The sequence below is a fragment of the Prosopis cineraria genome, unplaced genomic scaffold (genome assembly GCF_029017545.1).
Source record: "Prosopis cineraria cultivar Desert tree isolate PC_DT_omini unplaced genomic scaffold, ASM2901754v1 PC11, whole genome shotgun sequence".
NCBI lineage: Eukaryota > Viridiplantae > Streptophyta > Magnoliopsida > Fabales > Fabaceae > Prosopis > Prosopis cineraria.
In genome coordinates, this window is record NW_026555342.1 from 12,812,362 (window position 1) to 12,824,177 (window position 11,816).

Sequence of the window (11,816 nt, forward strand, 5' to 3'; positions counted from 1 at the left end):
AAATCTTTATTAATTACATTTTAAGAACTCAAAATATCTTCTATTTTTAATATGATAAGAGTAATTGAAAATATAATATTGAATGAAAAGAGTAGTGTTCTTCTAACCCTGGATATATGGCTAGGCACTTGTAATTACTTCATCAAAAGTCATGATTGTTAGTAAAATCATTAAGTTGATTTACAAATGAAATAATTTCCCAAATTTACCCATATTTAAAAGTACAGATTTTTCATATTAAAAGAGTATGGATTTTAAAAAATAAGCCATATTTAGAATTCTAAACTTCAAAAAATTTATCTTTTAAAAAAAAAAAAAAAATTCTTTTTTACAAAATGAAATGAGAAAAAATATGATAGAAGAAAAACTACATAACTCATCCATCCCAACAAATTAAGAATTTAAGTCCGAATATTTATTCAGTATTTGCCATATCATCGCTGGAACTGTTTTAGAAGCTCCAATAATGCCACTCTTTGGCGGGCTTCCCGCACACCTAATAGTCGTCTCAGTATTGTTGAAAATTGGCTTCGCCATGACGGATTGTTCACTTACTCTTCTTTCTGTACTTTCCTTTGCTTTCTCTTCTTCCAGATCGTTGAATATGGCTATGCCCAACTTCACACAAGCATTTCTTTTTTCTCTGCTTGTAATCTCTGCAACGGCAGTGGTTGCCGGAGCCGCCAATGTCCACCACGTCGTTGGAGGAGACCGCGGATGGGACCCATCTTCTGACCTCTCGGCCTGGTCTTCAGCTAGAACCTTCAGAGTCGGCGACGAAATCTGTAAGAAAGAATCACACCAACATTACTTATATTGCAATGATACTATAAATTTCTGCGTGAGTGTGTATACAAACTATACATGTTAATTTTAATTATTATATCATAATCCAAATTTATGTGGCGTTTGAAATGGGAAGGGTTCTCCTACTCCGCGACGGAGGGTGTAATTGCGGAGGTGAAAAGCAAGGAAGAATACGAGTCGTGCGATTCGGGAAACCCCATTAACATGTATACGGACGGTCTACATGCGATCCCGCTGGAGAAAGAAGGGATCAGGTACTTCCTCAGCACTGAGCCCCAGCACTGCAATAATGGCCTCAAGCTCCATGTACAGGTTCAGCCCATGATGAACCCTTCGTCGTCGTCGTCTTCTTCTTCTGCAGAATTTGATGCCGTTGCTGCTACAAAAGTTGGAGCTGAAGGGCCATCTACACCTTCTGCTTCACCCCCTCATAATAGGGTCTCCCCTATTTCCATCACGATTCTCATGTTTTGCGTCTCCATCATGTTTCATTGTGCTTAAGCACAGGGATATTTCATTTGGTTCTTTTATTAAGAATCAACAAGGCTTTCAATCTAGTATGACGTCGTTCTGGGATATAAGATATGTTGTATGCATATGTTAAACTTGGGGGATTTGGTCCTGGTTATTATGTTCCTCTGGGCAAATGATAAGTTGCCAAGCTCTGCATTTTATGAATGTGATTTGTGAAATTAGATGTTTATGTTTCTATTACTACTAATATTACCTTGCTGATTTACTTCAATAACAAGGTCTTTGGAGAGCAACTCCCAGTAAGACCAGTCACCGTCAATGCATGAATCTGAAATCGGTCATCCTGATATATGTCCTTTAAAATATAGAGCTTGAGAAGTATCTGTTAAAAATGAATGACAAAATTTAACTACACATTTTGTTACTTCTTATATCACAATACTTTTTATACCAACTTCAATATAATTCAAGATAATCCAAATTCTTCTCATTCTCATACTCTGTTTGTGCGTGTTTTATTATTATTTTTCTTATTTTCTTGTTCATATTCTCACTCCGTCAGTAACCAATCGCGTATTTTTCTTAGGCTTTAGAAGGCAGTATATAATATAATATAATATATATATATATATATATATATATGTATATATGTATGTATGTATCTCGCCCAGATGTAACGTAATTCCCTTTCGGGATACGTATCAGTTTCTATTTGTTTTAATTAATTTGTTTTCCCAGTCCCCCCCCCCCAAAAAAAAAAAAGCGGGTACTTATATATCTACTATGCTCTAAGACGCTTAGCTATGTTGCAGAGTGAATCAATTTTGGTTCGCGACAAGTTCCAGTGTTCAAACGTCTAATGTTAAATGGTTTGCAATGTCATGGGCGTCAGGGAATTGAATATTAAGAGAACAAGGTCTCGCAGGCCGCACAAATAGAGAGAGATGAAAGGAAATGCTGGTGCGGAAGAAATGAATATATAACTGCATGATTGGAATACATAGTTCATGTTAAAAATTATAACCTAAATTTAAGTTTTCGTTTGCTTGCTGTTACTAACAGATGAATATACTACAAGCCCCACCTTGAGAAGCCTCACGAGTAAAGTAAAATTTAGAAGTGAAAGACTTTCTCACCCAACGTGTTAGTATCTTAAATTCAGGCTCCCTCTTTGAATTTCTTTTTCTTCTTCGAAGTTTAAGGTGCTCTCTTATTCAAAAATCAGACTTTTTAAAGTAGACTCTTCAAAGTTTGCTAATTTCCGCGTTGACACACACACACGCACACATTAATTTTATTATATTATATTAATTTGTTTGTGTTTTAGACCCCAGTCCCAAACCCTTTTCAGGACGATACACAGCACAATTCTGTTCCAAATTCTGTCCGGTGCACACGTTCAACTCCTTTTTAGATTCGTGCTCATTACAAAATACATGCTAAAATGTTTTTTGTCAAAACATTGAGTGACATTTTTACCAATATCAAAGATAGTATGATAACATGTCTTAAATGAACATCTCAGTCATTAAAATACATAATCACAATGCATTACAGTAATGTTCGAAATTCCTTATCTGACAACGGAAAGTTGTGCGAGGGAAAAAATACAGTAACCAATTAGTATTGCCAAAGATGACAGGATTATTCTACTTTTCTCGAATGACATGACACATGAGACAACTAAAATGGAAGCATCTTAGGCATCGAAGCCTCATTGAATGGCACGAAATACCTTGAATGTACACTTACGAAACATCAAATCATAGATTCTTCTTGACATACAACTATTGAACCAAGGATGATTGTTATAATTCTACCAAAAAACCAAGGGAGTCTGGTGGTTGTTACAATATCTTACTAGTCCTTTTCTAATTTTTTATTTTTTTTTATGGGGTTGGGGGAAGAAGAGGAGAAAACCATAGAACTTCAGAGTTGTACACTGTTATTGGTCATCGTCAGAACTTTAAAACACAAGCAGTGAGATACAATATAGCATTTCATGGCGCAGAAAGGGTGGGGGAAAAATTTCCAGGAAGCATTGTCTTTTTCTTCTTTTCCTTTTCTTTGTATTCTGTATAAGAAAAAAACAAATAGAAACATGGAAAGAGTAAAGTTTCCCACACATCTGATCTGCTTCATCCGGCACCTCCAATCAATCAATCAGTCACCTATCTCTCAATATAACATAACTGGATCCGTTAGTCTTCTGTATCTTGGAGATCCTCTTCAAGATCTCAGCAAAAGCTTGTTTATCCTGCAAATAGCAAAGAAACACAAGGTGGGATTTCAACCTTGGCAGGACATGCCGACATGGCATGACGGTATCTTTAACTGGCATTATTATAGTCCTTGGGCGACCTTAACCATGTTCAACAGGACATCAAATTTTGCATTCTTATCTTTACATGAAACACGATTCACATATCCATCGAATTAAACAAGGCACTCCTTCCCTAAACGACCATAACATTATTGACAGTCAGCATATTGTTAACAAGTTGGAAAACAGATACAAAATATAACGCATGAAACAAGTCTCATAAATAACAGCAATGCATCTGTAAAATTTTATATATCAAAGTCTAATCAAATATGAATTAAAAAAATGGGTTAAAAAATAAAAAAGGCAGGAAAAGAAGAAACACTGTGACAGTGAGATCAGAATAAATATTACAGGAAAATCAAGGCATCCGGTATAATAGAGGATAAAGCAAAATCTTTTGGCAGAGCCTTACCTCTGAAGATCTCAGTCTAGCCTTAAATTTAGCGACAAGATCCTGTGTGGTCACTGGAGTCTTCTGCATTAAAACAGCCCTGATTTCTTCTTCGCTCACAGGTCCAGAAGCTGTAGTGGCAGATGACCCTGCTTTTGATGAAGTTGGTGGTGTACCTTTTGGTTGTGCATTACTTTTGGGTGCAGACCCGTTCTCATCTTTGACAGATGATTTTAGCTCCTGATTCATTCAATGAGACAATTAGGACTTTCAAATTTCAATATCAACTGAAAGACAATTTGTTCAAGTAATATTTGAAAATAAATGCTTTGACAACACAGGCCTCACAGAAAACTTCCAATTGAAAGTATAGAAGCCATATTGCATTTGGAGCATCAATAAGAAAATGCTAGAGTTCAATTAGAAGAATTTTTGTCCATTTTGTATAAAGCAGCCTCTGAACTCAGCCATTAATAATTTTGCAAGAGTGTCATTTCACTATCTAGGCAACAAACACATGTTCAATCAATTATACATTTTTAAGAGTTATCCAAGCATCTAGAAATTACCAAATAAGCACACTCCTCCTCAAAAAGAAAGAAGTAAAAGGCTCCATTAAAAACAAGCTCATGCAAGTAGTAACGTACATTTTCTGTCTTCACCTTCTTTGGTGGCGCCACAGGCGTTTTTGTTTCTTCATTTAATTTTCTCTTTCCCTTTGAAGTCTTCGAAGTTGATGGAGTTCCTCGAGCAGGTGCAGATGGTGCAGGCTTCAAAGGGCTGTTGTCAGCAGGTTCTTCCTTAGGAACATCCTTCTGCTTTGGAGCAACCACAGGTGGAAGCTCATCATCCATCTAAACAAACCAAACTGACCCATTAAGTGACGAAAAAGATCATCTTAGAGTTAATAATCATTTGCAGCAGTTTAGGGAGTCACAATGAAACCCAATCAATTGAATCAGCCACTCCCACTTCTCTTTTCTGAGAAGTCAGAGGTCCATGACAAATGCAAAATCAATTGATAACTAAACAGGTCTTGCACTATGCACAAAGCCTTGCTAACCCATGATGTTTTTAGTTCCCCAACGCATCAAAGAAAAAGAGGAATAAGTTGAAAGAGAAAAGGAAACACACAGTCCATACGTCGTCGTCGTCGTCGTCATCCTCAGCTTCAGATTCATTCAGACCACAAGCTCGGCCAAGCAACTTCTTCAGCTCCTTCCCAGATTTACTCAAACCTCCCTCTTCTTCATTCTCTTCATCCTCATCATCATCATCCTGAGATCACAAGCCACAAAATAACTCATATAAGGAAGACATGAATCCTCTTCATTTTTTGGACAATAATCATCACTATTCAGGGAGGCACTTTCAAAGCTTTTATAAGCTATCATACTTCAAGGAGCATGTCATGGACTTCAGTTTCAACAACTGGCTAGTATTAACAAAAAGACAGCATAAATGCATGCAAGTAGGAAATAAAGTATTTGTGAAACTACAGTAACACCCAAAAAAGAAAGAAAGAAAGAAAGAAAGAAAATCTAGCAAGGGCAATTTCCTATCAAGCACAAGCGCCATCAGAGCATGCATATGCCTGACATGTTTGAGTACTAAAATCATATAAAGCAACACTCCAAACAGATTTTAGATATGTTATATTTGTTACGTCATTGTCCAAGCTTCAAGGACAATTTTCAAACATACAATTGTTTTTGGCCTAATTCAAAAGTTACAGTTGAATCACTTCTTTTACGACAATTGAATTACTAAATAGTCTGCTCAACAAAAATATGTTTGGATGAGTTCTTCTTAAACAGGTGCTTGCATCACCTCTAATTTTTTCCACCAAAAAAAACTACTTCCAAATATACATTTTTGTTGTGATTATCTGCTCGCTACAAAAACTACTTGCATCTGCTGTGAATATAGCTTCTAAAGGATGACCAAAAAAGAAAACCTGAAATCCAATTATAGATGTAGCTAAAGACATGGTACCAAAATTACCATGCAAAATATTGACTACACAATTAGAACATAAATTTCTCAGTCAAAATGTCATTTGACTAAGAAAATAATAACCACCTGCTTAATTTCAGGAGGGGCAGGAACTTCAGGAGCCAAATCTTCTCTTTCCTCAGGATCATTACCAACAGCTTCATCATCATCAGTGAAAATCTCCTCATGCTCCCAATCATCACCTATGACATATGTATAAGTATATTCATCAAAAAAGAATAAACACAAAATATAAATCGACTGATCTGCTGAAGTGTTCACAAGGCTTTCAACAGATTATGAACAATATAGCATATATATAATATAAACAAACATCCTATATTCTTAATTTCTGCAAAGTCAAGATTTCATAATAGAACATAATATGATGAAATTCACAAAGCATTGCAAATAGGCAATTTCTTTTACAAGGGCCTCAACTAAAATCTTGTCCTCCAAAATCAGCAAACCGTTAGACTCTTGTAGTACTTATAAGCTGCATGTGATTTCTTCTAGAATTAATGCCTATCAGATCCCTCTCTAAGGCATGAATTAATGCTTCCAAACCTAAATTCTGTGACACCTCAAAAACCAAATTTCACTTACACAGACAATTTGAGTTCACCAATTATGCTCTAAAATATAAGATCCATTACGCAATGCGATCCACAACAATAAATCCAGAAGAAAATGGATTAACAAACAGTTCCAATTGTCTCCAACCCTTACTTTACTACATTGTCATTTCTGCCTAAGCAATGGCACATCTATTTAATCTATCACAATTAACTGTGGCATGGAATTGCATAGCAAATTGATCATTTCAGCATGAAACTTGCTAGAAATCGGTAATAAGAATTAGCCATACTCATCAGCAAATACAATGAACAAACAAGATTATACTCACCCTTCTCGCTATCATCATCATCTAGATCATGGTCCCCTCCCCTTGGACCTTCTTCATCATCATCACCACCTCTTTTATTAAGTCCAAGTCTATTTTTCCTTGCTGCCTCCTCTTCTTCATCCTCTTCTCCCCTATCTGAGACATGACCTTCATCATCATCACTAGCTTTTTTACGTCCTCTCCCTCCTCCTCCTCCTCCTCCTCCTCCTCCACCACCACCACTTTCCTTGTCTTCAAACCTTCCATGTTCACCAAATACAGCAGGACCATTACTTGCTGCTTTCATCATCCATCTTTCATAGCCATCAGCAGTTTTCTTTCTATTCTTCATCTTCTCTTCTGCTTCTTCCAAAGTCAGCTGCTTGTACTGCGCAACTTTGTTAAAGTTGTACCTAAAAAGACAAATATTCATATCACCCATCGGCCTAAATTCTTTGACAAGATTCAAATGGTACTAATAATAATCCTTCTAAAATAATCAAAGCATACACAGGAAAAATCTTCCACAAAAACAATTATAAACACAACAAGCATACCAAGAACCAGCAGGAATGGCAACAAATTCCTTCCTTTCCATCATTAGCAGGTAATATGTAGCTGATTGTGCGCCTTCAAGTTGACCCTGGTACTGGGACTGGCCTGTTTCATCCTCCAGGAGCCAAGGCTTATTCTTGAACTTGTCCTGCGTAATTCATCAAAAATTAAAACAAAAATCTAACGAAAATTCATACTACTGAACTACATGACCAGCCCTTTTCTTTTTTTCATTTGTTTCTTTCTTTTTTTTAAGTGAAAGGAATAATATCATTCAGAAAATGTCAAAGAATACAAGTGCAAGGAACCTTTACAAAACAAAACAAACAAGGTGACCAGCCCTGTTCTACTGGACAGTCAGGTCATGCAAGCTATCATTTGAAAACAGATGTACCCAACCAATTTTATTTGATTAGGGAATAAAAGAAGACAATTTATGATCTCCCACAATTCACTGGCAATTATATAATGCCTTTTCTGTCCTGTATAACCACAGAAGTATCCCTTTGGCAACTCAAGCCTTCTACTTGACAACACCTTCTACATGGATTGGCTCATTACCCGCAAAGCATCGGTGAGTTGGCGGCCCTGCAATCCATCCTTCTGTATAGACCACTTATTTTCAGCACTTTTCTTTTTCGAGAAATCGGGTAATCCAGTAACAAATCTTCCGATAAAGTAGTTTTTATCATTGCTAGAACTTGCACGAACATTATATTCCTGTCAACATGAGAAAGATCATTAGCCCTCTGCTTCCTAGAAACACCCAAAAAAAAAAATCACTATATCAAAGCATTGACTCTAGAATAGACATGGTGCAAAAGTCCACTTAAACGTTCCCTTTCGGGAATTTGGAAAATCAACAATTCAGCCACAGCTAAAGTGAAGGGAGTTTTTTTTTTTTTTTTTTTGAAGGGGGGAGACCAACCCGAATCAAGCGAGTGACAGTAGCGCCACAATCGTGGCATTTGCCCTTGTTCTCAGCCATGTTTTTGCCACAGTTCAAGCATAGAGTCATGTGCTTGCAGTTGCTTCCGTAGAGATCCGAGGTTGATCCACACCCGCCACATGAGGGCTTCAACAGAAGGTCGATCGACATTTCTATCTGTCAATGCACCAAAGATTTCCTAAGAGATCAAAGAGGTACACAAAAGATCACCTATTGGGGGAAAACGAAGGACATCTAGGGTTAAAGCCTTCTAATTCAGCTGAGATTTTGGATACTGCGACAACTTCTGAGACGAATTGGAATCATGAAGCTGTCCATGAATGTTCCGCAATTCGCTACTTACATCTCTCTTTTTTCCCTTACACATTTTTGGTCAAAAATACTTTTTCATCGTTAAACTTGTTTTCAATTTCAATGTAGTCCTATATGTTTCCAGGCTGTTTTATCTGGCTCTGTTCATTTTATTTTCTTCTCCTTCTTCTTTTGTGAAATGAAATTACATTGTCATTAGCAAGAAGAATAACATAGTTGCTTGTCGATTATTCATGCTCACATTTTTATTATCACTAATTTAATTAGATGAATTAACTTCATGAATATATAATTTGGATAAAGTTAACAATTAGAAAGTTGTTGAATTTTTTTTATTAATTAGATTTTATATCTGTGTGATACACAAGGAGCATTAATCTATGCTGTTTAACAAAAATGATAGAGGAGAATGAAAGTTAAATTTTATAAATTTTTTAAAAAAAGAAAAGAAAAAATAATTACAGTTTTTAATTTTTTTATAACTTATACTCTTTCCGTTCAAAAATATGTTATTTTTAATTGAATCTCATTCCTCAATAAAGTAGTTACCTACTTTCAAACTAACCATATTTTTTTATATTTATTTCTGTTAAACATCCTATAATAAATATAAAGTTATTATAATAGGGGCACTTTTAAAAAAAAAGTAATGATTATACTTCAAAAAATTAAAAATGTCTTACATTTTTTAATATTCAACTTCTTAAAAAATACCTTATATCTTTTAACGGAGGGAGTACTACTTATATTTTTTTATTCCAATTATAATATTATAATTTTTTAGATATTAAAATATATAAATATAAATTATACTTTATTTTATTTTCACACAATTTATTTTGGAATATAAAAAAAATATTACTAATATTTTATTTTAAAAATTTAAAGTATTTTTAACCTAATCTTATCCCAACAAAATAATCAATTATTTTTAAGCTAACACCATCTTTCCATATTTACTCTTATCTAATAGAATATTTTATTTTAAAACAAATATAAAATAAATTATTTATTGCAAGCACTTTTAAAAAAAATCATACTAATACAAATTTAAACGTCAAAATAGCCTGACATTTTTTAACATATAATATCAAACTTTTAACTCTTTAAAAAATATCTTATATTTTTAAATAGTGGAGTACAAATTAAATTTTAAAAATCTAAAAAATAAAACACAAGTTTAATTTTAATTTATATTATTAAAAAATAATTTTTAAAAATTTTAATTTTAAAAAAGTAAAAAAATATTTGCATCGAATATTGTAGAACTACAATGCTGATCCGATACAAATTACAAAGGAGACGATTCTTTCCATAATTGTGAGGATACATTGCAAAATTATTTGTTGTATGTTTTCGTTTTTATTCTTGAAAGTACATTATGGTTTAATTTTTGTGGCAATTGTATTTTGCTTTTGTTTCCTTTGGTTAATTTCGAGTTTCATTGTTAGGTTTCTTTAATCTTCCCTAATTTCATTCATTACTATTTTTTTATTAGTTTTTCCTTTTTATTGAGTTTATATTGAGTTAAATTTTATTGATGAAATTTTTGTTTGTGGCTTTGAAGCCCTTCGATTCTGGTTTTTCTGTTTGTCTTAAATGGTAGATATTTGTTCCCCAATAGGCCAATACTGACCCAGTTTGCAGTACAAGAATGCAATATTAAGGGCAGAGAAAGAAAATCACAGTTCATTCAATTGTTGACCTGCAGTGATCCAATGGATTTTACAATATAGATAGATATAATATAAAAATGATTTGAAAAAAATTAGAATAGTTTTTTTTCTTAACTTTTATTTAGAGTAGTTGCATGCGATGTAAGACAAGGAGCCGATGTCAAAATATCAAGAGAAGTGGGAATATAATCCCTTAATTAGAGTTATTATTAGTAACAGAAATCCAACCTTTAGCTGTACCAGATTTAGTTTAAAAGTAGTATAATTAATAGGTAAAAATTAGTTACCCATAATGGCTATGCACTATATGATTGTACATAGGGATACCAAGAGGCCGTCTCTAACTTTTTAATTTTTTTTTAATAAAATGTAAGAGTTGTATATATTCCACCCTACCAAGATATATTATATATATATAATATATTTAATATTAAACATATTCTTTTTAATAAATATAAAACTAATATATGCAAAGTTGAAAAATTTTAACATCTAAAAGTATGTATTATATATAAATATAATATAATATATATTATTAGAAAATAGAAAAGTTTCCAATTTTAGTTGAGGATATATAATTGTAATAGATACATGTTTTGTTTTCGTGGTCTGCGTTTGATCTTTGAATGCGTAGCGCCGCCGCCCCATTCACAGATTCAAGCCAACTAGGTATGAGATATGTGCATGCGGTTTGCTTTTTTGTGATTTGCCTTTTTGATGTTTGTCTTGTTTCATGTTGTTTTGTTCGCGTGCTGTTCCCCCTTTTTGTTTTCTCCTCCTTTTTGTTGAATCAAAGAAGTTAGCTTGGCTTCAATTTCATGACCTTAGGCCCTCCAATTAAGCGAATATAAGGATAAAGTTGAGGTGAGTCGCTTCAATCTCTAATATACTTTGCTTTTTCAATGTTTATAATTTTATTGTGCAATTTATGTAATAATTTGCAATTCCTTATATGTCTATATATATATATATTTATTTATTTAATATATTGTGTACTTTGTGTTATGATATTATGTTTTTTTATTCATTTTGATATTTCACATGATATGATTTACAATTTATATTTTTTTAGAATTGAATGATGTCTACGAAAAAACTATTGATTCATTTTTCAAGAGAAAAGAAATAAATGATGAAAGAATATCATTTATTTTTAGCGTTAAAAATATTATTAAACAATCTACAATGTCAACTACGGAGTAATTTATCCAACCATCTTCTTTTAAATCGACGAACAAAATTTAAAAAATAATTATTGATAATTTTTATGTTATGAAGAATCAATGAATAGAACTTTAAAAATAAAAATACATATTTATTTTGGTTTTGTATTTTAAAATTAATAAATATAAATATAGCTAGCTAGATATTGAAATATTTATGTTATGTTAGATTTTTCTTTTCGTCTTGAGATCTTGGCTCTCCTATTTAAAAATCCTAGTTCC

General features: G+C 33.3%; 2 protein-coding genes across 4 annotated transcripts; one reads left to right on the top strand and one right to left on the bottom strand.

Moving 5' to 3' along the window:
- The first annotated feature begins 477 nt into the window (after positions 1–477).
- On the top strand, positions 478–1,521 carry LOC129287061 (blue copper protein-like). The gene is made up of 2 exons (XM_054923202.1): positions 478–785; positions 923–1,521. Exons 1-2 carry the CDS (start codon positions 536–538, stop codon positions 1,306–1,308), a joined length of 636 nt encoding a protein of 211 aa, XP_054779177.1. The 5' UTR covers positions 478–535; the 3' UTR covers positions 1,309–1,521.
- Positions 1,522–3,203: 1,682 nt separating this feature from the next.
- LOC129284777 (transcription initiation factor IIF subunit alpha) lies at positions 3,204–8,750 on the bottom strand. Of its 3 annotated transcripts, none has more exons than XM_054920253.1 (9): positions 8,363–8,750; positions 7,996–8,154; positions 7,437–7,582; positions 6,901–7,292; positions 6,081–6,196; positions 5,133–5,276; positions 4,661–4,852; positions 4,020–4,238; positions 3,204–3,538 (listed from the first exon to the last, which is right to left on the bottom strand). In XM_054920253.1, exons 1-9 carry the CDS (start codon positions 8,531–8,533, stop codon positions 3,449–3,451), a joined length of 1,629 nt encoding a protein of 542 aa, XP_054776228.1. In that variant the 5' UTR covers positions 8,534–8,750; the 3' UTR covers positions 3,204–3,448. The 3 variants fall into 3 exon arrangements, with proteins under 3 accessions (XP_054776228.1, XP_054776225.1, XP_054776227.1); XM_054920250.1 differs by having other exon boundaries at positions 4,646–4,852; positions 8,363–8,747; XM_054920252.1 differs by having other exon boundaries at positions 4,646–4,852; positions 5,142–5,276; positions 8,363–8,744.
- Between the last annotated feature and the right edge of the window lie 3,066 nt (positions 8,751–11,816).

Bases quoted from the DNA above. Each gene is read 5' to 3' on its own strand.
- LOC129287061 (XM_054923202.1), top strand. From the start codon at position 536: ATGACGGATTGTTCACTTACTCTTCTTTCTGTACTTTCCTTTGCTTTC. The intron at 786-922 runs GTAAGAAAGAAT...TGAAATGGGAAG, and splicing joins CAGAGTCGGCGACGAAATCT to GGTTCTCCTACTCCGCGACG.
- LOC129284777 (XM_054920250.1), bottom strand. From the start codon at position 8,533: ATGTCGATCGACCTTCTGTTGAAGCCCTCATGTGGCGGGTGTGGATCA. The intron at 8,155-8,362 runs GTTGGTCTCCCC...TCATGTTGACAG, and splicing joins CTGTCACTCGCTTGATTCGG to GAATATAATGTTCGTGCAAG. The intron at 4,239-4,645 runs GTACGTTACTAC...TGAATGAATCAG, and splicing joins AGAAGGTGAAGACAGAAAAT to GAGCTAAAATCATCTGTCAA.